This window comes from Stegostoma tigrinum, chromosome 8 (assembly GCF_030684315.1).
Source record: "Stegostoma tigrinum isolate sSteTig4 chromosome 8, sSteTig4.hap1, whole genome shotgun sequence".
NCBI classification, from domain to species: Eukaryota; Metazoa; Chordata; class Chondrichthyes; order Orectolobiformes; family Stegostomatidae; genus Stegostoma; species Stegostoma tigrinum.
This window is the reverse complement of record NC_081361.1, coordinates 80,313,695-80,340,853: the sequence shown is the minus strand read 5'-3', so window position 1 is coordinate 80,340,853 and position 27,159 is coordinate 80,313,695. Positions and strand designations below refer to the sequence as shown.

The 27,159-nt window shown below is 40.9% G+C and overlaps 1 protein-coding gene across 1 annotated transcript in view; it reads left to right on the top strand.

Annotated features, from left to right (window-relative positions):
- The window catches only part of cfap57 (cilia and flagella associated protein 57), a 77,629-nt gene that overhangs the window by 37,375 nt on the left and 13,095 nt on the right, over nucleotides 1-27,159 (top strand). Inside the window, exons 11-19 of the mRNA XM_048539567.2 lie at nucleotides 993-1,154; nucleotides 1,900-2,055; nucleotides 2,569-2,662; nucleotides 3,683-3,873; nucleotides 8,111-8,284; nucleotides 8,672-8,830; nucleotides 12,077-12,220; nucleotides 13,997-14,113; nucleotides 18,721-18,855. Of these exons, the coding sequence (XP_048395524.1) occupies nucleotides 993-1,154; nucleotides 1,900-2,055; nucleotides 2,569-2,662; nucleotides 3,683-3,873; nucleotides 8,111-8,284; nucleotides 8,672-8,830; nucleotides 12,077-12,220; nucleotides 13,997-14,113; nucleotides 18,721-18,855 (1,332 nt within the window). The remainder of the gene's footprint in view (nucleotides 1-992; nucleotides 1,155-1,899; nucleotides 2,056-2,568; nucleotides 2,663-3,682; nucleotides 3,874-8,110; nucleotides 8,285-8,671; nucleotides 8,831-12,076; nucleotides 12,221-13,996; nucleotides 14,114-18,720; nucleotides 18,856-27,159) is intronic.

Sequence of the window (27,159 nt, the reverse complement as noted above, 5' to 3'; positions counted from 1 at the left end):
ATGACTGACAGCCTGTCCTGGACTTGCAATGTAGATGTGCCAGTCAAAAAGGCACAACAATGCCTCTTCTTGTTCAGTTGGCTCAGGAAATTTGGCATATCCACAACGAGCCTCACCAACTTTCACAGATGCACCATTGAAAGCATACTGTCCAGGTACATAACAGCCTGGTATGGCAACTGCTCTGTCCAGCGCCGTAAGAAAGTACAGAAGGTGGTTTGCACATCCCAGACCATCATAGAAGCCAACCTTCCATCTGTGGACTCCATTTACACAGCTCGTTGCAGCCGGAAGGCTGCCAATGTCAAAAACCCATCCCAACCCAGTAACGCTGTCCTACAACCTCTCCTATCAGGCAGGAGCTACAGAAACTTGAACATATGCACCAGCAGGTTTAAGAACAGCTTCTTCCCTGCCATTATTAGACCGATGAATGGATTCTCTAATTTCAAATAATGCTGATCTTGCAAATGTTGATTTTGCCTTGTGCATGCCCTGTGCAATGTGACAGGGTTTTTTCATCCTATGATCAATATGTCCTTTCTTACTATGGCCTGCCTGTACAACTCATAACCAAAACATTTCACTGCACTTAGGTACACGTGACAATAAATCAGATCAAATCATTGACTCCAGAGACCATGAAGTCTCATGGCACCCGGTCAAACTTGGGTAAGGAAACTTCCTGCTGATTATTATATACCGTCCTGTCTCAGTTGATCAATCAGTGCTACATCATGTTAATAACACTTTTTTTGTTTATTCATTAGTGGGATGAGGGCATTGCTGACCGGATGGCATTTATTGCCCATCCCTAATTGCCCAGAGAGCATTTAAGAGTCAACCATATTGCTATGGGTCTGGAGTCACATATTGAAATGTTAGACATTTCTCCCAGCAAGATGTGAGAAAACCATTAGTGCACATTTGTCAAAATCCCCGCAACACTGTTTTTCTCTTGAAATGACCTGTTACTTACTTTTTCTGTACAGATGGTTGTTACCTTTGATGACCTATACCTGCTGACAGTTTCAGAGGATGCATGCTTCATGATCTGGAAGATTATTGATAAAGAGGGGCGGGTGCTGAAACGTGACAAAGAAGTTGGCCATGCAGAAGAAATTTTGATCACAAAATCGGATTTGCAAGAAAAGGTAAAACGTTATTGATCATAAACAATTAAATGGACTGCACATGCTCTGCAGTAAAGAATTTTCCAAGAGGAATTTAACCTTTAGATCTCTCCCATGTAAAATGAAAAGACCAAATACCTTTCAGCAAGGTTTGCCAAATAGTTTTTGTAGTTTTACAACAATTTAAAAGTACACCCGCTTTCACTTAGAAATGTACAGAATTGTTCACTCTCATTTTATCTTGAGGCAATTTAGTTTTATTTTCAATATTTAAAGCAACATTGAAATGTTTAATAAAAACAGAAAGAATTGCAGATGCTGGAAATCAGAAACAAAAACAGAAATTTCTGGAAAAATTAAGCTGGTCTAGCAGCATCTGTGGAGAGAAATCAGAATTAATGTTTCGGCTCCAGTGACCCTTCCTCAGAACAGATATTGAAATATTAATGTCCATTGCTGTTATGTTGGTTTTTACAAGCAATGTTAGATTTTTTGTATTAAGTTTTTGGAACAAGATTCAAAAGCTGCTTTCACTGTCACTTCTGAATGGTCAGAACCTATCTGTTGTCCTGGAGGGTAGTAATTGGCTTCCATCTGAGAAGGAAGTTCTGCTCTAGTGTTGCTAGCCAGTTGAATGGGAGCAGTTTTCAGGTTTCAGCAATGCCACCAGGAGTGTTTGTGTTGCTAACTAAGTTTACTGTTAATGTCATAGTTTTACATTGAAGGTTAAACTGACAATAGAAAATTACTTTGCCTCTTTCAACAGAATCAATTGACCTTGGAGTTAAAAACTCGTGTTGAGGAACTGAAGATGGAGAATGAATATCAGCTCAGACTGAAGGACATGAATTACAGTGACAAAATCAAGGAATTAACTGAGAAGTTCATTCAGGAAATGGAATCTCTGAAAACAAAGAACCAGGTAAGCAATAAAAGCAGGCATTGATAACATTGTCTTTGGAATGTGATGTCAGCATAAACATTTACTGCATTCATAGAAAAGTTCAACATTTACCACATATTTACTTTCTAATTTGTATCTTGTCAACTTTTGGAGGAATACACAGGCACATACTAGGATGGATATTAATTGCAAAAATTGATTCCGAAAAAAGCACGTTGAAAAGTTATACATCAGAGTTCATTATAGATTACCTAAATAATTATTTGTACCTTTTAGTGTGGAGGGGAGTTTGGAATATGACTTAATAAAAAGAGTATAATATGAACAAGAATGGAGAGGCATCTATGACAGGACAATATTGATTCAAAGTTAAGTTCACTTACAGGGGTGTCATACTTTTCCAGTTCATCAAGCTATTCCAATATGATATCGAAAAGCATGTGATCTACCACCTCATATTAAGTAAACTTTGAGACATGGTGCTTATAGAATCCAACTCTCAAAATGATCAGATACTGTGGCTTGCTACAGGTTTTGAAGACTGACAAAGACAAGGTTGAGTTAAAACACAAGGAAGATACAGTACTGATCCTGGATAGACATGCAAAAGACATTGAAGACCTAGGTAAGAAAGCATGCTGCATTTATTCTTGTCTTGTGTACTCTAATGTTACAGATTGCAACAAAATATTCATTCTGCGAGCTGATAAAATTAATCTATTGCTTAGAAACTATTCACAATTCAAAACAGTGATGCGACTTGACAATGTAGTAGCAGTATTCTTAATTCCTCCTCTTGTTCTTCATGCAAAAAGACTATAGTTTTACTGATCACTATATCTTGCCTGTATAGGCCATTCAAAGGCTCTTATTTCCAGCTCTGTATAATAAGATCCTTCTTCACAAGCATCATATTTTTCACACGCCAGCCTGCAAGCATGTTCTACTGGTAGTCAGTAGTCTGACTTACTTTGATCCATTATTGCTACCAGAGGCTGTTCAGGCTGTCAGGAGAGTTTTCAGGTTGTCTAAACTTTGCTAACAGGTATCATTTGACACTTGGTTGTCAGAATGTGAGCGCTCAGAAGTACAAAGAATATATTTATGAAAGACTGAAAATGTGCACTAGACCCTCTGGCATCTGTAAAGAGAAAGAATAGATTAATATACTTGTCAGGCCGTTTAACTCCTCAAGCATGTTATGATATTCAACATTAATCTGCAACTTGACTCCATATACCCATCTTTGCTTCTTATCCTTTAATACCCTTGGATAAAAAGAACCCATCAAGCTCAAATTTGTAATAAACAATTGATTTATTATCAACTGCAGTTTGGAGGAAGGACCTTCTGTCATCCTTTGGCTGTGGATGATTTCTTAATTTTACTTCTGAAAGGTCTACTTCTAATTTCTAGATTATACTCCTAGTTCTAGACATCCCAACCAGCTGGACTCATAAGGCATTCATTACTATCTTGTATCAGCTGATCAGCATGTGGTGATGATCACTGATGTTTATTTTCACTGTCTAATTTAGGTCCTTGTACACATTTAAATCATGACATAGTACTGTGAGGGTTGGAATTAACATCACAGCATACTCCATAAATATATATTTTACATCCAAATTTACTACAATTGCAGAGAGCATAAACAACCAGAAACTGATGTTGGAATATGAAAAATACCAGGAGCTACAGCTCAAATCCCAGCGAATGCAGGAAGATTATGAAAGACAGCTCAATGAAATGGATGAGAGCAAGAGCCAAGCATTAGAGGAATTGACGGAATATTATGAGACCAAACTCCAAGAAAAGGGTAAATTTATTGAACAGGTAAGACAGAAGATGCCCATAGATCATGAATTAACAAGCTTCTGAATAATGTTTTCCTTTCTGATAAAGTGACTGATGATGAGTGGAAAATGTCTGTTAGTCATTTGGAAGCATAGAAGTTAAGAGTAATGATTAAAAAGGGCAGAGGTCGTCAAAGTTTTTTGTTTTGTACTCATCAGGCCATTTCACAAGAAATACCAAAGTAAAGGGAAAGCAACATTTATGTTGTATGAGAAGGAGGTTTCTGATTGTTTGGCAAGTAGACGTTCATTGTTTAAGGCAGTTCTATGGAGCATGCACGAGTTATTGAAGATTGACAATTAACTGCAACCTTTGTTTAAATTTCAAACCAGCAGATTGACTGTGATTGAACAAGACATTCACTGAGAAAAGAACCATATCAAGGCTGCGACCTATTTTGTTGAGTTGAAACATGTTTATTTGTATGCAAAGGAAAGAGTACTTCAAGTTAAAAGTATTTGGCTTCCAGTAAAACAAAAGTGCATTACCACTATAAACCTGACTGATATCCTAAATTGGTTGGCAACATAAGTCTTCACATACTCTGGACTATTTAGTAAATATTGTCCAAATACAGTATCGCATCTAATGTTGGATATTTTGGGGTTTTGCAAGCCAACATTGGGTTGGTCAATGACTTGACTGTTGCAAATGGTGAAGGGCTGTTTAATGTGATCCAGGATAATAAAATGTGAGGCTGGATGAACACAGCAGGCCAAGCAGCATCTCAGGAGCACAAAAGCTGACGTTTCGGGCCTAGACCCTTCATCAGAGAGCTCCTGAGATGCTGCTTGGCCTGCTGTGTTCATCCAGCCTCACATTTTATTATCCTGGAATTCTCCAGCATCTGCAGTTCCCATTATCTCTGATACTATTTTAATGTGATCCATTTGTCTTTGGCATATATGGCATATATATCTAACATGACAGCAGCTTCTTATCAGTAGCATACATCAGTCATGCTACTGCTGCATAGTGGGAAATAAACTGTCTAGTTCATTCGCGTTTTTAATATCATTTATTTGAAGTTTGAGTGTTGGATTTGAGTTGGTCGTGTTGGATTTACCATGTCTGAAATTAAAAATTAAGTTGTAAGTATTTCAGCAGCTATGATGATACCTCTTAAAGCAGTTTGTGAGTGATAAATTAGAAACTTAATGGATTTTTGTTTACTTCAGAGTTTTATGACCTAGCAAGTAACACAATTGTCTTCCAAGGTTTTTGCTAGGAATTTCTGGACTGAAAGGTTTTTTTAAGATTATCTATAGTAAAGAGAAAAACCTTTGTTTCATTTTGTCTTGGTTTTGGGCAGTTTTGTGAAGTCTTTTCATGGCTATGTGTGCATTGACTAGGAAAAGGAAAGAATATAGTAAAGTAGGTTATTTGAGAATAGGATTTAGTGATAGTCCCAGACTAGAAATGTTGGGATATAACCGTAAAGAGGACTTGAAACTACGTTTGTTTAAACTTATCATGTTGATAGCTCCAGGAATAGCTCCCTATCAGATGCGCCAGCCTCAAAGTTGAAGTCACAGTTACTTTAAATAATTGAGGTGTCAGAGAAACTGGTTCTGGTATAAGTATTGTTCAAGAGTTGTAATTGGATTCTGTACATGGGATTTTTTTTTTAAAACTTGTGAAGGGTTATGGACCAGACCAAACCTCCTCAAAATATATTATGAAGATAATCTAGACCCTAATATTTTCTTATTTTAACAGTAGTGTAAGGCAGTACCTTGCAGATGCAATTTGGTCAAACTGCTTGATGTTAAACAAAACACACTTTATTTTTACAGTATAGTTAAAAAGGGAACCAAATAAATAAAATAAAAGATTTGGCTGAACTGTAACTCTATTGAAATGCTTAACAAAATATTATATATATATATTATAAACTGTTACTCATTAACTGTTCCAATATAGTAACATCCCAGTAACACACCCTCAGCAAAGGCAACCTCAGAAAATAGATCACATGCAATTCTAGCAGCTGGAAGAGAGCCCCAGCTTTAAGCTGTAACAGAGAAAGGAAGAAGAGCTTCCACATCCACCATCAAGACCTCAGCAACTGCTGAAAGCCAAAACTAATCCCAGTTCTGTGGGAACTTGACCCCACCCATTCATTCTGCTTCTATTCCAATTGTTCAAAAAAACCTAAGGTTTCAAAAGCTGTTTAGTCTATTAGTTGTAAGTAGACTGCATGTCTGTCTCAACCTTTCTTCATTAAGAAAAACCAGGACAAAACACATCTCTTCTAGTCATAGTATTGTCACAAAGAAGAGTTTTTGGATTAATGGAATTATACTTTTCCACTGTTTTTAAAACTCTTCCAACTTGGTTTATAAGTAAATTATTTAGTTTATTCTATTTTATCTTCATTTTCTTTATTTAATAATCTCCATTTTATAGTCAAAACAACATTTCAAACGTCTGTAAAATGTGAGGCTGGATGAACACAGCAGGCCAAGCAGCATCTCAGGAGCACAAAAGCTGACGTTTCGGGCCTAGACCCTTCATCAGAGAGGGGGATGGGGAGAGGGAACTGGAATAAATAGGGAGAGAGGGGGAGGCGGACCGAAGATGGAGAGTAAAGAAGGTAGGTGGAGAGAGTATAGGTGGGGAGGTAGGGAGGGGATAGGTCAGTCCAGGGAAGACGGACAGGTCAAGGAGGTGGGATGAGGTTAGTATGTAGCTGGGGGTGCGGCTTGGGGTGGGAGGAAGGGATGGGTGAGAGGAAGAACCGGTTAGGGAGGCAGAGACAGGTTGGACTGGTTTTGGGATGCAGTGGGTGTGGTGCAGTGGGGGGAGGGGACGAACTAGGCTGGTTTAGGGATGCAGTAGGGGAAGGGGAGATTTTGAAACTGGTGAAGTCCACATTGATACCATATGGCTGCAGGGTTCCCAGGCGGAATATGAGTTGCTGTTCCTGCAACCTTCGGGTGGCATCATTGTGGCAGTGCAGGAGGCCCATGATGGACATGTCATCTAGAGAATGGGAGGGGGAGTGGAAATGGTTTGCAATTTCCACTCCCCCTCCCATTCTCTAGATGACATGTCCATCATGGGCCTCCTGCACTGCCACAATGATGCCACCCGAAGGTTACAGGAACAGCAACTCATAATGCGCCTGGGAACCCTGCAGCCATATGGTATCAATGTGGACTTCACCAGTTTCAAAATCTCCCCTTCCCCTACTGCATCCCTAAACCAGCCTAGTTCGTCCCCTCCCCCCACTGCACCACACAACCAGCCCAGCTCTTCCCCCCCACCCACTGCATCCCAAAACCAGTCCAACCTGTCTCTGCCTCCCTAACCGGTTCTTCCTCTCACCCATCCCTTCCTCCCACACCAAGCCGCACCCCCAGCTACCTACTAACCTCATCCCACCTCCTTGACCTGTCCGTCTTCCCTGGACTGACCTATCCCCTCCCTACCTACCCACCTATACTCTCTCCACCTATCTTCTTTACTCTCCATCTTCGGTCCGCCTCCCCCTCTCTCCCTATTTATTCCAGTTCCCTCTCCCCATCCCCCTCTCTGATGAAGGGTCTAGGCCCGAAACGTCAGCTTTTGTGCTCCTGAGATGCTGCTTGGCCTGCTGTGTTCATCCATCCTCACATTTTATTATCTTGGAATTCTCCAGCATCTGCAGTTCCCATTATCTCTTATCTTTGAAACGTCTGTGTTTCTGTCTTGGTGATAGACCACTTTGTTAAAAATAAAACAAAAAAAAATGACCTATCAAGCTAGATTGCAGTCAACAATCTGACTTGTCAAGTAATAACATTAGCTGGGATCAAAACAAAAGTAAAATCATTAGTTTCACATGTTGCTTAAACCCGAGTTTCCTTAGGTTTCGGTTGATCTGAGATAGGCTGGGTACTTTTATGACCAAAAATGTTGGCCGTCAGCCCATTCATGAGTGTGCACAATGTATAGTGAAAAATGATCTGATCAAGATAGCTATTATCCTGCAAGATGGCTTTGAGGTGCCCTATTTCTGCATCAAGCCTGCACAGTGAACAAATGGCTTGGGCCCTATTTAGGATGTTTCTGGAAAAGTGAATCTGACAGCTCATTTAATTGTAGGAGTCCCAATGCACATACATATGATTGAAAGTTGGGTGGATAAGAATAGAGAATTACTGTTTTTTTGTACTGTGTTGTATTTTTGTATTATTCTGTTCACTTCACAATCTCCTTTCAATTGCCTCAGCTGCAGGAAGAGTCCAGGCAACAGATTAAAGAATCTGATGAAACAAAGAAACAGATAGAAGAAGATGCTGACCGTGAAATACAGGACATTAAAATTAAATATGAACGAAATCTTAGAGACGAAAAAGAGGCAAATCTCCGGTTGAAGGGAGAGACAGGAATCATGAGAAAAAAGGTATAAGAAGGCAGAAAAGACAGAGGGCTCATTTATTTTTTTGAATCGATTTTAATATCCTATAGATTTAATATCTTTAGAGCTTAGCTCACTAGGCAAATGCACTCATGTAATTGGCAAATGGAAATCCACGTCTGAGTTCCAGAGGTTGTTTGAACATTGGTCCTTGAACCTCAATCCTGTTCTCATCTGATATATTGTAAATCTTTTTGCCCATAATGTGGCACAATGATGGAAGTGTTCAGAATAGAGCAAAAAGCCTCTTTGCAATATTCGTATGATCATTCTTTTCCTCTCACAGCAACCAAATTCACATTTGTCTGTCTCTGAAATTGGCATTGAAAGATAGAGTATTTTATTTGTGGCCCTCATTTCTTGCTTTTTCAGTTTACCAGTTTGCAGAAAGAAATTGAAGACAAGCAGGGAGAGATTGAGAAGTTGAAGACTGAACACCAAAAACTACATGGAGTTATCAGGTCACTGGAGAAAGACATCCAAGGACTCAAGAAAGAAATCTTAGAGCGTGATGAAACTATTCAGGACAAGGTCAGGCATTTAGGAGGCAGTTGGCCAATATGCCAGTAGTAATTACAGACTTACACTGTAAAGGAAAATGGATTAAAACAATGAAATCTACAATTGTGTCGAAAAATACATGTAGACCAATTAACCTGCTAATGTTGGAAAAGGCAATTAGATATTAAACCTTGTGTAATTTTGCAATTTATAAGCAGCTTATTTTAGTTTATAAAGAGATATGAAGTAAACTGAATGATTGGAGTGAAATTTCTGACTTCTTTTTGTATATATGAACATGACTAGGTAGAAGGGGAGCGTGCAAAAATATAAAACAAGTGGCCAGCCCATCCCCAAGCTCTACCCTAAATTGCAGGTGTAGGTAAGGCATCAGGCAGCCAACATGCTTTTAGGCCTATAGAGGGACTTAAGTTGCCAATCAATGGATATTAATGTTTTGCCTCCGCTGCAAAAATATGTGCTTCAGGGGAAGATTGTGAATCTGCAACTTTAAGAACTCAGGTTGAAAGTTGTGAAGGAAAGGGAAGGAAGCGTACCTACTACTTGTAATTTGCACCCCACCAGTCTCTAAAATCTAACTTCCACTGCATTCTGTCTCTATTTTGAGGGTCCCTAATCCTTCCCCAAGCAAGATCCCTGGATTTTATCTTTATGTGTGGGGGAAACCTTACAAAATGGACAGAAAAGCAGCAGACCTGAGGATTGGGAGCACTTTAGATTTCAACAAAGGAAGAGAAAGAGATTTGATTTAAGAGTGGGAATATCGAGTACGAGAGCAAGCTTGTGGAGAGCATACCAACTGATTGCAGAAACCTCTATCAATATAGGAAGAGAAAAAATTAGTGAAAATAAATGCAGTCAGATACAGGGGAATTTATAAAGGAGAACAGACCCATTAAATGCATATGTAAGTTCTGACTTCACTAACGAGGATCCAAAAACTATCCCAAAAATATTGGGAAACAGAGGGTCCAGTAAGAGTGAGGAACTGAGGGAAATCAGTATTAGTAGGGAATTGTTGGGGATTTAGGTTGTCGCTAGACATAGTGGATGCATTAATGATCATCTTTCAAGATTCTGTAGACTCGAGTACTCATTTCCTATGGATTTGAGATTAGCTAATATAACCTTACTGTTTAAAAAAGAAAGTGTTAGAAAGAAAACAGGGAACGGTAGACTAGTTAAACAGACATCAATAGTGAGGTAACTACTAGACTCTATCATAAAACTTTTAAAAGCGGAGAACGTGGAAAACAGGGTCAGGATCAGTCAGAATCAGTATTGATTTAAAAAGGGGAATCATTCTTGACAAACCTGCCGGAGTTCTTTGAGGATTTAACTAGTAGAGTTGATAAGGTGGTGTTAGTGGATGTAATTTACTTGGACTTTCAGAAAACTTTCAGTGATGTCCCACTTAAGAAATTAGTATGTAAAATTAAAGCACATGGGATTAGGGGAAGTGTATTGACATATATACAGAACTGGTTGGGAGACAAGAAACAAAGGCTAGTGTCTTTTTGTGGGTGGCAAGCTGTACTTAGTGGGATATTGTAGGGATCAGTGCTTGGATAATCACAATATATATTAATGACTCAGTTGGGAGAATTAAAAGGTCATCTGTCTAAGTTTGCAGATGACTCGAAGCTTGGTGGGAGGGTGAGCTGTGAGGAGGGTGCAGAGATGCTTCAATGTAATTTGAACAACTTAAGTGAGTGAGCAAATGCACGGCCGATGAAGCATATTGTGATAAATGTGAGGATATCTATTCTGATAGCAAAACAGGAAGCCAGGCGATTATCTGAATGGTGATAGGTTGGGAAAGGGGAAAGTGTAGTCAGATTTACTTGTCACTGTACACCAGTCACCGAAGGTAACCATGCAGGTCCAGCAGGCAGTGAAGAAGGCAAATATCTGTTGACCTTCATAGCTAGAGAATTCAAGCACAGGAGCAGGGATGTTTTACTTCAGTTGTATTGGGCCATGGTGAGACCACACCTGGAATATTGTGAGTAGTTTCAGTCTGCTTATCTGAGGAAAGATGTTCAGGGAGGAAGCGAAATGAAGGTTTAACAGTCTGATTCCTGGGAGTGACAGGACCACTATGTGAAGAGAGGTTGGATCAGTTCGGACTTTAATCACTGGAGTTTAGAAGAATGGGGGTGGATCTCATTGAAACCTATAAAACTTCAACACATCTAGACAGCGTAAATGCAGGAAGGATGTTCCCAATGACAGAGGAGACTAGAACCAATGTTCACAATTTAAAAGTACAGGATAGTCCTTTCAGGACTTAGATGAGGAGAAATGTCATCAGCCAGACAGTGATGATTTTATGGAATTCTCTGTCACAGAAAGCAGTGAAACCAAAACATCAAACATCAAGAAAGTGATAGATATAGTTCTTAAGGCTGAAGGAATCCAAGGAATCTCTGGGGAGACAGCAGGAACAGAGTAGTGAGGTGGATGATCAGCCATTATTATATTGAATGGCCTACTCCTTCACCTCTTTCCTGTTTTCTTTTTATCACTACTGCCTATAGTCCCAGCTGTGGCAATAGTTCCTTCTGGCTGTGCTGAATTGACTTAGCTGTTGGTCAGTTTGAATGGTTAGAGCTCTCTAAGTAGGACACCATATTGTCAGTTCAGGTCAGCCAGCTTTATATCAGTGTTGTGCTGACAGACTGGTTTGCAGTGAGATGTGCAGGTGATGAGAAATACGACTTCCCCAAATCCCACAAAATTCACTCCATACTATTAAAATATTGCTAATAGCAATCTGGGTATCATATTTAAAACATCATGGAAATGTACGCTTGATCTTAGAATCTGAATTATAAAATAGAATATATAAAGGAAAATATCACAAACAGTTTTACAATGCTCTGTAATAAAAATATAATTCAAACACTGAATAGCTGATAAAATATCTCACATTACTTAGCATGAAACAGCTAGTTATCTTGTTCCTCTGGGTGAAAACAGCAGAAGCTATCGGACCAGGTGCACTGTTTCCTAGTTTTACATCTCCATAAATTATCTCAATCACTGTAATACTTTTGTGTTACTTATCAGATTTCCATTCTTGGATGAACTATAATTTGCTTTAGTTATACAAATATTGAAGTTGTTGCCTTGATCTCAAAATAGATATTAGTTGAATTTCAATTCCCAACTTCAAAAGATATGCTAACTGTAGTCAGTTTCAGACCTGTAAAATTAAAATCAAAGTTAACCTAACATTATGTTCATATTCAGGAAAAGCGCATCTATGATCTCAAGAAGAAGAATCAAGAACTGGAAAAGTTTAAATTTGTTCTGGATTACAAAATTAAAGAGCTTAAAAAACAGATTGAGCCACGAGAAAATGATATAAAAGAAATGAAAGAGCAAATACAGCAAGTAAGTCTTCAGGAAATAAATCAGAACTTTTGAAATAACTTGTATTTCTATTAGGCTGCATTTATGGGATACACAACGGCCAGACAGAGCGGCAAAGACACACGTGCATAATATCACACTGCAATGTTGAATTTAAGTGACAATTTCATCAGTCTTGCTACAATCTAATAGTTTAAAGCATTTAGCAGCACCTCACACATGACTGTCATGAAGTTAGTTTCTTATTTAAATATCTATTGTGCAAGTTTAATAATTGTTATATTCAGTTATTCATCCTTTGTAATTGTATTTTCACTTTGAGAACACCAGTTTCTAAACTGTGTTCTGCTTCCCTTTCCTTACATATGTAAGGAGTGAATAACGCTTGTCTTAGTTTGTTCCTTGAGGAACATTACTCATGTGTTTCAACAATCTTTCACCAAATATCTTTTAAACAGTGTTTGCACTTTTCTAATTTTGTAGCCAGCTTACTGTGTGTGCTGCTGCATACTCAGAGGTTAGTTGTCATTTCCAACTTCTCACTTCTTTCTGTTTCCCAGATTCAGGAGCTAAGAACAATTTAATGTTGTGTGTCGTGACATCTTGGGTGTAACTGTGCTTGTGCAGATGGATTACAGTAGCCATTTTTGTGTTGGGAACATACCCTATTTGTATTATCCCTTATACCCTTAGTACTAAATCATTTTGCGGTAATTTAATTATCATTGAAACTGCAGGCACATATAGCAGCTATATGGTGGGCGTGAGGCCAAGTCCATACTAGATTTTCAATATTGCTAGTATTTGGGGAAAGCAGTTTGAGTTGGGTGGTTTGGGCTGACTGAGCTAAAGAAATGTTCAGATCAGTTGAAACATCGGAAAAGTCGGTCAGCTGAAGCCAATAATTGGTCAACACACCAATTCAACTCTTAGCCTATCAAGGCAGTAAGTTATTTCACTCTTCGTTATTATTAAATAAAATGCATGCATGTTTAATCAAAACATGTGAATTTCAGATAGTTGGATTTGATTATTTGTATCTCTGAAGGAATTGTCTTTTGAATAAAGGCAAAACACTACAGATGCTGGAAATCTGAAATAAACACAGAATGCTGGAGAAACTTAGCAGGTCTGGCAGCATCTGCAGAGAAAGAAACATTATTGTTTCAAGTCCATTATGATTCTTCTTCAGAACTCAGGGGTTCTGAAAATCTAAGTATAGTACATCAACTAATTCATACTGGACTCAAAACATTAACTCGTTCGCTCTTCACAGATGCTGCCAGATCTGCTGAGTTTTTCTCCAGCATTCTCTGAGTTTGTTAATGCTTTGGCTGTTGCCATTAACAAGCATAAAGATCTCATAGTCTATGGGATTAAAAACTAATAGAAACCTGCATTAGAAATAAAAGCTCCCTTTAGAAAAACCTAATCATTGTTTATCAATTTCTAAACAATTTCACAGTCCCCATTAATAGCTATTCATTCTCCTAGCCTGTTTGTCATCCACTCCTTTGTCTGTCCAACTGTTCTTCTCTCTCTTTGGGCTTTGTCTCTACCTATCATTTACTTCTTACCCCCTTCCTCCACCCTTCTATATAAAAACCAACTTTTTCCTTGCTACCATCAGTTCTGAGGATCACTGAACCTGAAATGTTAACTCTGATTTCTCTCCACAGACACTGTCAGACCTGCTGAGTTTTTCCAGCAATTTCTGTTTTAGTTTCTGATTTCCAGCATCAACAGTCATTTCAGTTTTTGTTTCTAAACATACTTGTATCATTGATCCCTCTACAGATGGAAACTGAATTGGAGCTGTTTCATAAACATAACGCCCAGCTGGAACTTAATATTGGAGAACTCAAACAGAAACTAAAGGCAACAGAAGCAGAGATGCGTAAAGAAATGGAGAAGGTTAGATAGTGTAATGCATACATTTAGCCATATGCAAATACATGCTGGGGCAAATGCATATATACAAACACTGCTTTGCTCTTGCAAAGCAACTAGATAAATTCTCAACTTTAATTGTATCTACATTGTATATTTGAGCATAAAATCCATCAAAATGTATTTTGCACATGCATCAGATGCGTTTTTGATCATTTGTTTAGAATGTATTTTGATAATTTGGTCTCCAACCACATATGAGATTTACATAAGCTACTAAAGTTTCAAATTCAGGAGAGTAAGCTGCTGTATTCCTGACATTGGTGTTTTTTACTTAAACTACCTTTGAGTGCATTCTTTCTGATCACAGATTCATGGTTTATTGGTTGCTTCGTTTGAACTAGTTTTCTTGGCAGTGATGTCAGTGGTCACTTGCCTTTCCCTTCCACTTTCTAGAATAGGGTGAGGAGGCAGGTGCCAAACCTGTTCCAGCTGGAATTGGAAATGAACCAGGTAGTTGTCATTAATCTAAACAACATACTAGCTGCCCAGCCAACTGAGTAACCATCGTTCCTTTTTACTATATAAAATATTGAATTAAAGAATATTTAGCAAAATGAAGCACTCATTTCTTGTTCCAACATTCTTTATTAAGCCTAATAAATCAAATCAAACCAAATAAGCAATGATGGTCTCACCCAACTGGAGATCTAGCAAGAGCCCTGCATCATATCTTTTAGAAAAGACTCCTAAAAATGGACAGCAGCTGACCTTCACCAAGATCAAGAACCTAAAAGGCCAAGGTCTTCCCTACCAAGTGCTTCTGGCCAAGCAGAACAGCAGTGTCAACAGGGAGACCTAGTGCCGTTGGATTTCAGATCATAGATATATGATGATAGGCGAGAGGCCACAGAATGGGGCACACCGAACTGTGTGGGAGAAGCCTGTGTCATTAGCATTGGTTAGGGTTGGCTGTCAGTCACGAAGACCATCTTTTCTAACGTCGGGTTCCTTATCAAGCATGAGGTACTTTAGTACAAAGGACTCTCAGTAGAAGTCTGCAAGGAGTTTTACACATACTTGTGCGTTACTGTGCCTCACTTGGCAAATTACCCACCCGTGGCTGACTTAAACGAGTGACAGCTGAGTGTTATCTCACTATCACTAAGTGAGCATAAGTGAGAATTAGTTGCCTGTTTAAGGCCCTCAGCTGGAGGGGAAGATTATCCATGATCCTCTTCACCAGAGCCATACTTATGAGGAGATGGGAGGTTGTGGTATGCTCACCTGATTAAAATCTCCCTGCCACCAAATATGCAATGTGGGATAGCAATTCAATCCATTCTGAATATCTGAGACGTTGATTTACTTCTAGGTCAAAACTTAATGCACACCCTAACCTGCAGGAAGGTGGTGGAAAGGGCAGGAGAATACTTTGTAATCAGACAGAAAGATCCATGGTGGAAATAACTCCTCTATCCCATTTCCCTGTAATTCCTTCTTGGGGAGGCTCAAAGACAAAGATCTTGCCTAAAGACCAATGTAATTGACCACTTAAGGACTTCTTCCTACTACTGCTGCTGCGGCCATGGACAAGGAGAGCATGTCACATGGTCCTATCACGAGGAAAATCTCGGCAGGCAGGGAGACCTTCCTTGGCAACCACATGCCAGATGGAATCATTTGTGTGAGGAACCTGGAATAATGACTCGGAGCCCAAAACAAGCCAACTCACTGCTGCTTATTTCCTGGGGCTCTAACGTTAATCCCAGGTGTAAGGAACGCTGCAATACTCTCAGTGCCCACCGGTGGTACCTGAGAGCTGACTGTTTCTGATCTGCCAGCAGCTCTCAGGGTCAGGAAATGTACCCTGCACCAGGATTTCGGGGGTAGTTTTCCCACCTTAAGAAATAGGAAGCTTGAGGTTCGGAAGGAAAGGCCCGATTGGTGCTTAATACAGCAGATAATTCCTGGAAATGGCAGGATGATAGGACTGTCCTGTGAAGAGAGATTGAAAAGACAGGGCCTGGTTTTCTCCAGAGTTTGGAAGATTAAGAAGTCTCATAGAAACTGACAAATTTTTAAAAAGGATAGACAAGGTAAACCATGTTTCCTCTGCCTATGGAGTTAAGAACCAGGTGACACAATCTCAGAAACATAGGTTATGACTGAGTTGTGGAGGAATTTTATCACCGGAGGTTGGTGAACTTTGGATTTCTCTATCCCAGCCAGCTGTGGAAACACACTCATTAAGTAAATTCAAGGCAGAGATTGACAGATTCCTAATTAGCAATGATATCAAGAGATCTAGAAATGGTGCAGGAAAATGGCTTTGGAGTTGCTTATGAGCCATGATCTGAATAGCGGAGCAGGTTCAAGGGGCTCAAAGGCCCCTTGTTCTTATGAAAATGGGACAGCATTTTCACGTGTTTCCAGCCAGTGAACAGATTACTCCCTGTGAGCATTAAATTCCATCCCTTGTTTATACAAATATTAGGTCTGAGGACACCTAGTCATAACAGGCTCACTACCAGTGGCGTCACCAAAGGAACAGAAGTAATACATTCCTAAGAACTAAGGAATAGGAATGTGAGTAACCCACTCGGTCCTTTGCACATGCTGCACAGTTTGATATGATCGTGGCTGATCGTTTACCCCAACTCCATCTTCCTGCATTATTTCCATATACCTTAATTTGCTTTCTTACCCAAAAATATACCAACTATTTAGCCATTCATTCCTATTCTGTTGGATCATGCTAATCTGTACCCAAACTCCTTTTATTTAGGCAAAAGTATCAATCAGTCCTGGTCCTGAAAATTTTATTTGCCCCATAACCCACGGTCTTAAGGGGAGAAGGTCCTGGGTCTTTGCCACCACAAATATTAGAATCAGTACAAAGATGCATTTACATCACTATTAAGGTGTTGACATAGGCTCAGAGTAACCCTCTTGCGTAAGTCAGAAGTTTATTAGTTCCAGTCCTGCTCTGATGACTGGGAAATCAATTCTAGTTACATTTTGGAATCAATTCAGAAAATATTCCTGTTATATTTGTCAAATGTCCTTTTACTTGTTAATATTTTTTGCTCTGGAAGATGGTAAGAGTCTCATCAACGTTCAAAATTAGGCAAGTAAACCTTTGAAAGTTAGGCAAGTAAACCTTCCATTATTAGATTTCTACTTTGATCTACTTTTTTTTAAAGAAAGGAATATATAGGATGAAGAGGTATAGGTATAAGGGAAGCTGTTTACAGAGAGCAAGCTAAATACATAGACTTCTTCTATCTGCCCTTGCATACTTTAAAAGAACATGGCCAAACTTTTTTGCAGTTCCTGAAGATGGATTTTGAGATGCATTTCAAGGTGGGAGGATTTGATGCAGAAGAAGTCATGAAAGTTGCATCTGGCCAACTTTCCATTGCTTCCGCTTTCAAACTATTGTTCCAGAGTCAATTTCACTGCAGTGATATTTCCCACAGCGACATGAAGCCAATTAAACCACAAGCTGAGAAGTTCAATAAGATAAATAGGACTGCCTGGGAAAATTTACCAAGTAGCAACCAGAAGCTCACAAGAGATGAATCTACAGCAGGGATCTTGACAATTAACTTTAGTTCAGTGAAAATGGGAAGCCTGTGACCAATAGTAGACCACTGCAGAAGATTTGACATGGTTACTGCTGCCACTGACAGTGCTAATGTTGAACCAAAAATTTCCAGCCTCACCTCCTGTTCCATCATTAGTCTTTCTTCAGCCTCAGCCACAATAAAGGCTTCTAAGAGGTGACCCTCTCATCTTAATTCCTGATTAGACCTTGCGCCACTGCAATTGGTCTCTTTTGGCCATAATTGACCATTCTCCATAATATTTCTCAAGTGGACACACTGCTGATACGGGCAAGAGGGGGCTCAGAAAAGCTGAGGACCTTTTTTTCAACACTGTGCATATACTTACATCACTTGGTTTTTAGTGGTTCAAAGAAGAAACTGACCACCACTTTAATTTGATTTGATTTGGTTTATTATTGTCACATGTCCCGAGGCACAGTGAAAAGTATTGATTTGCATGCTAACCAGACAAATCATATCTTGCATAATTACATCATTACAAAAGTACTTCTGAAGGGAAATTGAGATAAATAATGGTCTAGCCAGCAGTGCCTATATCCCAAAGTGAACAAATACATTTTAAAATTGGTCCCTACTTCTAGAATATTGTAAATTGCAAAAGATTTTGGCCTGCTTGTTTAAATACATGTTAGCATGGATACATAGAAAACAGAATTAACACACTACCAAATATTGCTTTCATTCACAAAACAAAACCAAGCATTCTAAGATAACAAAAGGTGTAGAGCTGGATGCACACAGCAGGCCAAGCAGCATCAGAGGAGCAGGAAAACTGACGTTTCAGTTCAAGACCCGAAATGTCAGATTTCCTGCTCCTCTGATGCTGCTTGGCCTGCTGTGTTCATCCAGCTCTACACCTTGTTATCTCAGATTCTCCAGCATTGGCAGTTCCTCCTATCTCCCAAACATTCTAAATCGGGTTTTTTTTAAATAGTTCCTCTATCTTCTCAATCTTTGTCATTCAAGTCATTTAATCGTTTCCTATCTTTTCATTTTCAGGTGCGAAATGTAGAATCTGTTGTCAAACGTTTTAAGACAGATTTGTACAACTGTATAGCATTTATTCAGGACCCAAAGAAACTGAAAGATAGTGTGCGGCAACTCTATGAGAAATATGTGCCACAGTCAGAAGTGGTAAGTTTCTTAAGCGACAACATTTGCTTACCTGTGAGATCACTTGGTATCAGAGAGAAATCTGTTCCCTTTACTTTCTCAAATAATGCAGCTTTTGAAACTCTGCTCTATCACCAAAAGAATGACTCCTGGACAAATATGATGAAAGGTGTTTCTCCTGTGATGAGGGTCACAAGGTCATTAGCTTGTTGGTTAACCTGAAACCTATCGTAAAACAATTGGACTAGAGAGACCAAAGATAATGGGAACTGCAGATGCTGGAGATTCCAAGATAATAAAATGTGAGGCTGGATGAACACAGCAGGCCAAGCAGCATCTCAGGAGCACAAAAGCTGACGTTTCGGGCCTAGACCCTTCATCAGAGAGGGGGATGGGGGGAGGGAACTGGAATAAATAGGGAGAGAGGGGGAGGCGGACCGAAGATGGAGAGTAAAGAAGATAGGTGGAGAGAGTGTAGGTGGGGAGGTAGGGAGGGGATAGGTCAGTCCAGGGAAGACGGACAGGTCAAGGAGGTGGGATGAGGTTAGTAGGTAGCTGGGGGTGCGGCTTGGTGTGGGAGGAAGGGATGGGTGAGAGGAAGAACCGGTTAGGGAGGCAGAGACAGGTTGGACTGGTTTTGGGATGCAGTGGGTGGGGGGGAAGAGCTGGGCTGGTTGTGTGGTGCAGTGGGGGGAGGGGATGAACTGGGCTGGTTGAGGGATGCAGTAGGGGAAGGGGAGATTTTGAAACTGGTGAAGTCCACATTGATACCATATGGCTGCAGGGTTCCCAGGCGGAATATGAGTTGCTGTTCCTGCAACCTTCGGGTGGCATCATTGTGGCAGTGCAGGAGGCCCACGATGGACATGTCATGAAGAGAATGGGAGGGTGAGTGGAAATGGTTTGCGACTGGGAGGTGCAGTTGTTTGTTGCGAACTGAGCGGAGGTGTTCTGCAAAGCGGTCCCCAAGCCTCCGCTTGGTTTCCCCAATGTAGAGGAAGCCGCACCGGGTACAGTGGATGCAGTATACCACATTGGCAGATGTGCAGGTGAACCTCTGCTTAATGTGGAATGTCATCTTGGGGCCTGGGATGGGGGTGAGGGAGGAGGTGTGGGGACAAGTGTAGCATTTCCTGCGGTTGCAGGGGAAGGTGCCGGGTGTGGTGGAGTTGGAGGGCAGTGTGGAGCGAACAAGGGAGTCACGGAGAGAGTGGTCTGTCCGGAAAGCAGACAGGGGAGGGGATGGAAAAATGTCTTGGGTGGTGGGGTTGGATTGTAAATGGCGGAAGTGTCGGAGGATAATGCGTTGTATCCGGAGGTTGGTAGGGTGGTGTGTGAGAACGAGGGGGATCCTCTTGGGGCGGTTGTGGCGGGGGCGGCTGTGAGGGATGTGTCGCGGGAAATACAGGAGACGCGGTCAAGGGCGTTCTCGATCACCGTGGGGGGAAAGTTGCGGTCCTTAAAAGAACTTGGACATCTGGGATGTGCGGGAGTGGAATGTCTTATCGTGGGAGCAGATGCGGCGGAGGCGGAGGAATTGGGAATAGGGGTTGGAATTTTTGCAGGAGGGTGGGTGGGAGGAGGTGTATTCTAGATAGCTGTGGGAGTCGGTGGGCTTGAAATGGACATCAGTTACAAGCTGGTTGCCTGAGATGGAGACTGAGAGGTCCAGAAAGGTGAGGGATGTGCTGGAAATGGCCCAGGTGAACTGAAGGTTGGGGTGGAAGGTGTTGGTGAAGTGGATGAACTGTTCGAGCTCCTCTGGGGAGCAAGAGGCGGCGCCGATACAGTCATCAATGTACCGGAGGAAGAGGTGGGGTTTGGGGCCTGTGTAGGTGCGGAAGAGGGACTGTTCCACGTAACCTACAAAGAGGCAGGCATAGCTGGGGCCCACGTAACCTACAAAGAGGCAGGCATAGCTGGGGCCAAACCTCTCAGTCTCCATCTCAGGCAACCAGCTTGTAACTGATGTCCATTTCAAGCCCACCGACTCCCACAGCTACCTAGAATACACCTCCTCCCACCCACCCTCCTGCAAAAATTCCATCCCCTATCCCCAATTCCTCCGCCTCCGCCGCATCTGCTCCCACGATAAGACATTCCACTCCCGCACATCCCAGATGTCCAAGTTCTTTAAGGACCGCAACTTTCCCCCCACGGTGATCGAGAATGCCCTTGACCGCGTCTCCCGCATTTCCCGCGACACATCCCTCACACCCCGCCCCCGCCACAACCGCCCCAAGAGGATCCCCCTCGTTCTCATACACCACCCTACCAACCTCCGGATACAACGCATTATCCTCCGACACTTCCGCCATTTACAATCCGACCCCACCACCCAAGACATTTTTCCATCCCCTCCCCTGTCTGCTTTCCGGAGAGACCACTCTCTCCGTGACTCCCTTGTTCGCTCCACACTACCCTCCAACCCCACCACACCCGGCTCCTTCCCCTGCAACCGCAGGAAATGCTACACTTGTCCCCACACCTCCTCTCTCACCCCCATCCCAGGCCCCAAGATGACATTCCACATTAAGCAGAGGTTCACCTGCACATCTGCCAAGGTGGTATACTGCATCCACTGTACCCGGTGCGGCTTCCTCTACATTGGGGAAACCAAGCGGAGGCTTGGGGACCGCTTTGCAGAACACCTCCGCTCAGTTCGCAACAAACAACTGCACCTCCCAGTCGCAAACCATTTCCACTCCCCCTCCCATTTTCTTGATGACATGTCCATCATGGGCCTCCTGCACTGCCACAATGATGCCACCCGAAGGTTGCAGGAACAGCAACTCATATTCCGCCTGGGAACCCTGCAGCCATATGGTATCAATGTGGACTTCACCAGTTTCAAAATCTCCCCTTCCCCTACTGCATCCCTAAACCAGCCCAGTTCATCCCCTCCCCCCACTGCACCACACAACCAGCCCAGCTCTTCCCCCCCCACCCACTGCATCCCAAAACCAGTCCAACCTGTCTCTGCCTCCCTAACCGGTTCTTCCTCTCACCCATCCCTTCCTCCCACACCAAGCCGCACCCCCAGCTACCTACTAACCTCATCCCACCTCCTTGACCTGTCCGTCTTCCCTGGACTGACCTATCCCCTCCCTACCTCCCCACCTACACTCTCTCCACCTATCTTCTTTACTCTCCATCTTCGGTCCGCCTCCCCCTCTCTCCCTATTTATTCCAGTTCCCTCCCCCCATCCCCCTCTCTGATGAAGGGTCTAGGCCCGAAACGTCAGCTTTTGTGCTCCTGAGATGCTGCTTGGCCTGCTGTGTTCATCCAGCCTCACATTTTATTATCTTGGACTAGAGAGACCTTTCTTTCCTATTATTTTCTCTTATACACCTCAATTTGTTCTGATAAGCTCCATGTATATATCTGTGCCTCACTTCAGGCTATCAAAATCAGATTAACCTCATTTTCTGTAAGATTTACTATTTGTGTTTTATCAATAAAATTTACATAATGAGGAATTTTGGTCAATTTTATTTCTCCACAACACCTATCGCCTTAAAACTGAATATTAACCCTGCAGTTAGAAGTTTAAGCAGTGATTTGTGTGCTGCTGTACAGTTGTATTGGTTAAAGACTATTTCAGAAGCCGCAAATTAAAATATCAGTTGAAATGCAATTATTGAATACAATTTATTACACTATATGAGGGGGGACCCTTGCACCCATCTTTTCTCAACCTCACCCCCTCATTCAGCTGCAATTTTTTTTTGTTTTGATCTGCACATAGCTATAATACTTTAATGAAACTTAGTTACTCAGATCAAAAATTAAGGAGAGCCTTAAGAATAAGATCTTCTGAGGTAAAAGAGAGTGGAGTATTATTACCTACTATCTCCCCCAAAAATTGAACTATAATACAAATATACACAAAACCAGGTAATGAGTGTACAAAGAAGAGATGCTTTGTAGGAATGTCTAGTATTGACAGGAAAGTGAAGGCAAATGCAGTCACAATTCTTAAGAGTGCCTTGGGTTTCAGGTATTAAAAGACCAAAATTCAACTGTTTAGCTGCTGTCTTGTTTCTTCCAAAATTCAAAGCTACACATGTTTTGGAATTCCTAGCAGATGAATGCTGTTCCAAGTTGCTTTTCATCAGTAACTTTCCGATATTGAGAGAAGTGCTTCCATTATCTTTGCAGATATCATTCAGGTTGCTTTTCTTTCATTTTTGCTCAAAAGAATCTCCTGAAGTGTGGATTATTTGTGTATTCCGAGTCTAGCTTCATTGTCTTTTTCAAATTGAACACTTGTAGGTTACTTTTCATCACCAATACATTAAGTTAGCATGCTTGTGTGAATAAAACTAGAGATGTGAATTTTATGATGTATCTTTAGGTTTCAGATCAGCTGTAAAATGGTAATTCCAGGATAGCTAGTTTCATGTATTCCATGTGTGTTGCTGGTCAGGTGATCATAGCAGTCATTTTAGATTAGCAGTGTCTTTTTAACATTATTTTTAGTTCATAAAAGTCCAGATATCAAAGCCAAATGAATTGTTTACTCTATGGCTTTAACACATTTTAAACAATTATGAAATGTAAATGCTTATCTTAAGTTAGCAGGATGTTCTTCCCTTCAAATTTATTTAAATTCATTTAAATAGAACACAGTATGTTCTATATTTTAATGGATGTATAAGACTCAGAGAACAATATGCAGGCTACTGGAACTGGAGAAGACCATTTAGCCCATTGAGTTTTCTCCACTATTCAGTGTGATCATGGCTGATGACCAACTTCAGTGTCTTTTTCCCCACAATAACCTTATATCCTTTACATCATTGGCATTTAGAAATCTGTCAAACTCAACTGTAAACATACTCAAGGAATGAACTTCAGAGTCCTCTTGGATAGAGAATTCCAATGGTTCACAAAAAGTCTCGTCCTCTTGGTCCTTGGTAGCATTCTCTTTGTTTTTGAAATTGTGTCTGTTTGTATTAGACTCCCCAGCCAAGGGAAACAGCTTACTTGCATCCACAGTATCTATCCTGTTAGTATTTTGTAGGTTTCAATGTGATCACCACTCAATCTTTGAAACTCCAGAGAAAACAGGCCCGCCTTTATCCAGTCTGTTCTCCAGAACAGTCCTGCCATCCTAGCAACCTAGTCCACTTATCACAACAATATCCTTCCTCAGATGAGGAAACCAAAATTGCACACAGTGTTTGAGGTGTGATGTAATCAAAGTTCTGTACAACTGAAGCTACTCCTGTACTCCACTTCTCTTGCAATAGGGGTTATCATACCATTAGCCGATCTAATTACTGTCTGCACTTGCATGTTAGGCTTCAATGGCTTATTGATAAGTACATCTAGGTCTCTTGGCACTTCCTAACCTCTTACAGTTTAAGAAATACTTTGCCTAAATGTTCTTCCTTCTGAAGTGAATACCCCCATATTTCTTTCCAATTTGCCACAGCTTTGCCCACTTACCAAGTCTATCCAAATCCTCTTGAAACCACTTCGCACCTTCCTTACAGCACCTATTCTTAACTGGCTACGTGTTGTCTGCAAACTTGGAATTCTTACATTTCATCCAGATTGTTGATATATATTGTAACCAGATGGAGTCCAAGTGTGCATCCTTGCAGAACCCCATAAATTCAATACATGCCAGCATGAGAATGATCTATTTGTTCCTACACTCTATTTTTCTGCTTTAGCCTCAATCCTTTATCCATGCTATTACCTCCTATCCCATTTTTTTGAATTTTGTTGGCCAACTTTCAACGAGGGATTGTATAAAACCCTTCTGAAAATTCAAGTGACTAAGTTGATTGCCTCCCCTATTTCAATTATATTATCAATGTCCTCAAAAAAAGAACTCCAACAGGTTTGTTAAACATTCAAAAATGTCCAATTAAATCATTATATGACTACTTATCACATCCTAAATAGTATGTTCTGGCAATTTCCCTGCTACTGATGTGAGGCGAACAGATCTGTACTTCCTTATTTTCTCTCTCCCTCTCTTTTTAAAGTCATAGGATGTCTACAGTGCAGACAGAGGTCATTTAGTCCATCAAGTTTTCACCAACCCTCTGAAGAGCTTCCTACCTAAACCCATCCTATTCCCGTAACCCTACAATTGCCATGGCTAATCCACCTAGCCTGTACGTCCCTGGATACTAAGGAGCAATTCACCATGGCTAATCCACATAACCCACACATCTTTGGACTGAGAGGATACCAGACACCTCATAGAAACCCATGCAGACTCATGGAGAATGTGCAAATTTAATGCTGACAGTCATCCATTAGAATCATAGCATCCCCACAGTGTGGAAACAGGTCCTCAGCCCAACAAGTCACTGACCCTCAGAGCACCCACCCAAACCCATCCCCCTATAATCCACCTAATGTACAAATCCCTGAACATTATAGGCAATTTAGCATGGCCAATCCACCTAACCTGCACATCTTTGTACAGTGGGAGGAAACCAGAGCACCCAGAGGAAACCCATGCAGGCACTGGGAGAATGTGCAAACTCCATACAGACATTCGCCCAAGGATGGAATTGAACCCAGGTCCCTGGCACTGTGAGGCAGCAGTGTTAATCACTGAGCCACCGTTCTGCCCATAAATAGTGAATTTATTTAATTTCTTATATAGGCCTTCCCCCAATGCATCCACCATGTCCATATCTACATACCTACTACTTTCAACACTCTAGAATGTACGATGTCATGTCCCAGTGCCATATCAACCTTCAGTCCTTTTAGTCTCTTCAACATAACATTCACACTAATTTCCTTCAATTCCTTATTCTCCCTGGTCCCTTGGATTCTGGAAAGTTTCTTGTATCTTTCTCTGAACGTAGACTAAAATTAATCATTTAACTTCTCTGCCATTTCTCCATACCTATTATGAATTCACTTATTTCTGCCTATATTGGATTCAGATCTATCTAAGCCAAATATTTTCTTCTTCGGCACTTGTAAAAACTTGTGGGACAGTGAGAGGTTATTTACTTTGGTAGGAAGAAAAGAGGTGTAGATAATTTTCTAAATGAGGAAAAGCTTCCTAAGTCTGAAGCACAAAGAAACTTACAAGTCTTAGTTCACAATTCTCTTAAGGTTAACATGTAAGTTCAGTTGGCAGTCAGGAAGACAAATGCAATTATAGCATTCATTTCGAGAGGGCTACATTACAAGAACAGGGATGTATTGCTGTGCCCACCCTGCCCTGTTTCTGCCTCAGCTCCGTCCTCCCAAACTTTCTCTATATCCCTTATTCAACCCAAAAATCTGTGGTCCTCCGTTTTAAAGAACATCTTAAATAAATAGATTTTAGGGCAAAATTCCAGAACTTGGGGGCTAGACAACTAAGTTTGTGGAGCAATAGCTATTCTTTAAATGTGCCTTTTGTAGCCTGAGCTAAAATTGAGATTACAGTCCTGATGGAGGTCCAGACTTAGAATCATAAAGTCATACAATGCAGAAGAAGGCCATTAGACTCATTGAGTCTGTGTTGGCTATTTACAAGACCTATTTCATGATAACCCAGTCACTTTTCCTTTTGGCATTAATTTTAATTCTAGCCACAGATTTGAAGATGGACAGGGCAGCCATTAAAATTGAGCAGGTTACTTTCCAATAAAAGTAAAATTGTGAGAATTTTTCTGCTTGATGAAGGTTGATATGGTGTCCATGGATTTCCAGAAGGCATTTGATAAGCGCCACATAACAGAGTTGTGTTGGAAGTTATAGATCACGTATTGTAAAAGAAATAGTAGTAATGCAGATGGAAAATTGACTGAGTGATAGGACATAGAGAGTAATGTTCAATGGATATCTTTTGGGATAGAAGTAGGTTTGAGATGGAGATCCTCAGGGGTCAATATTGGGACCTTTGCTTTCCCTGATATATAAAAAAACTGGATCTGTACATGGGTCAATTTCAAAGTTTGCAGATGACACAAAACTTGGAAGAGTTATAATCTGAGAGAAAGACAATGTGGAACTACAGAAGGACATTGACAAGTTGGTGGAGTGGGCAGATAGGTATCAGGTGAGGTTCAATCGATGAACATGTGCACAGACCATTGAAAGTGTCAGGATAATTAGAGAGAGCAGTTATTAAATCATACAATGTCCTCAGCTTTATTAATAGGGGCATAGATTACAAGAGTAAGGAGGTGTTGTTGAACTTCTAGATGACAGTTAATAGATTTGCTGGAATACTGTGTATAGTCCTGGGTGTCACATTATAGGAAAGATGTGACTGCATTGGAGAGAATGCAGAAGTGTTTGACAAGAACGGTTCGAGAAATGAGAAACTTCAGAATGACGATTGATTGAAG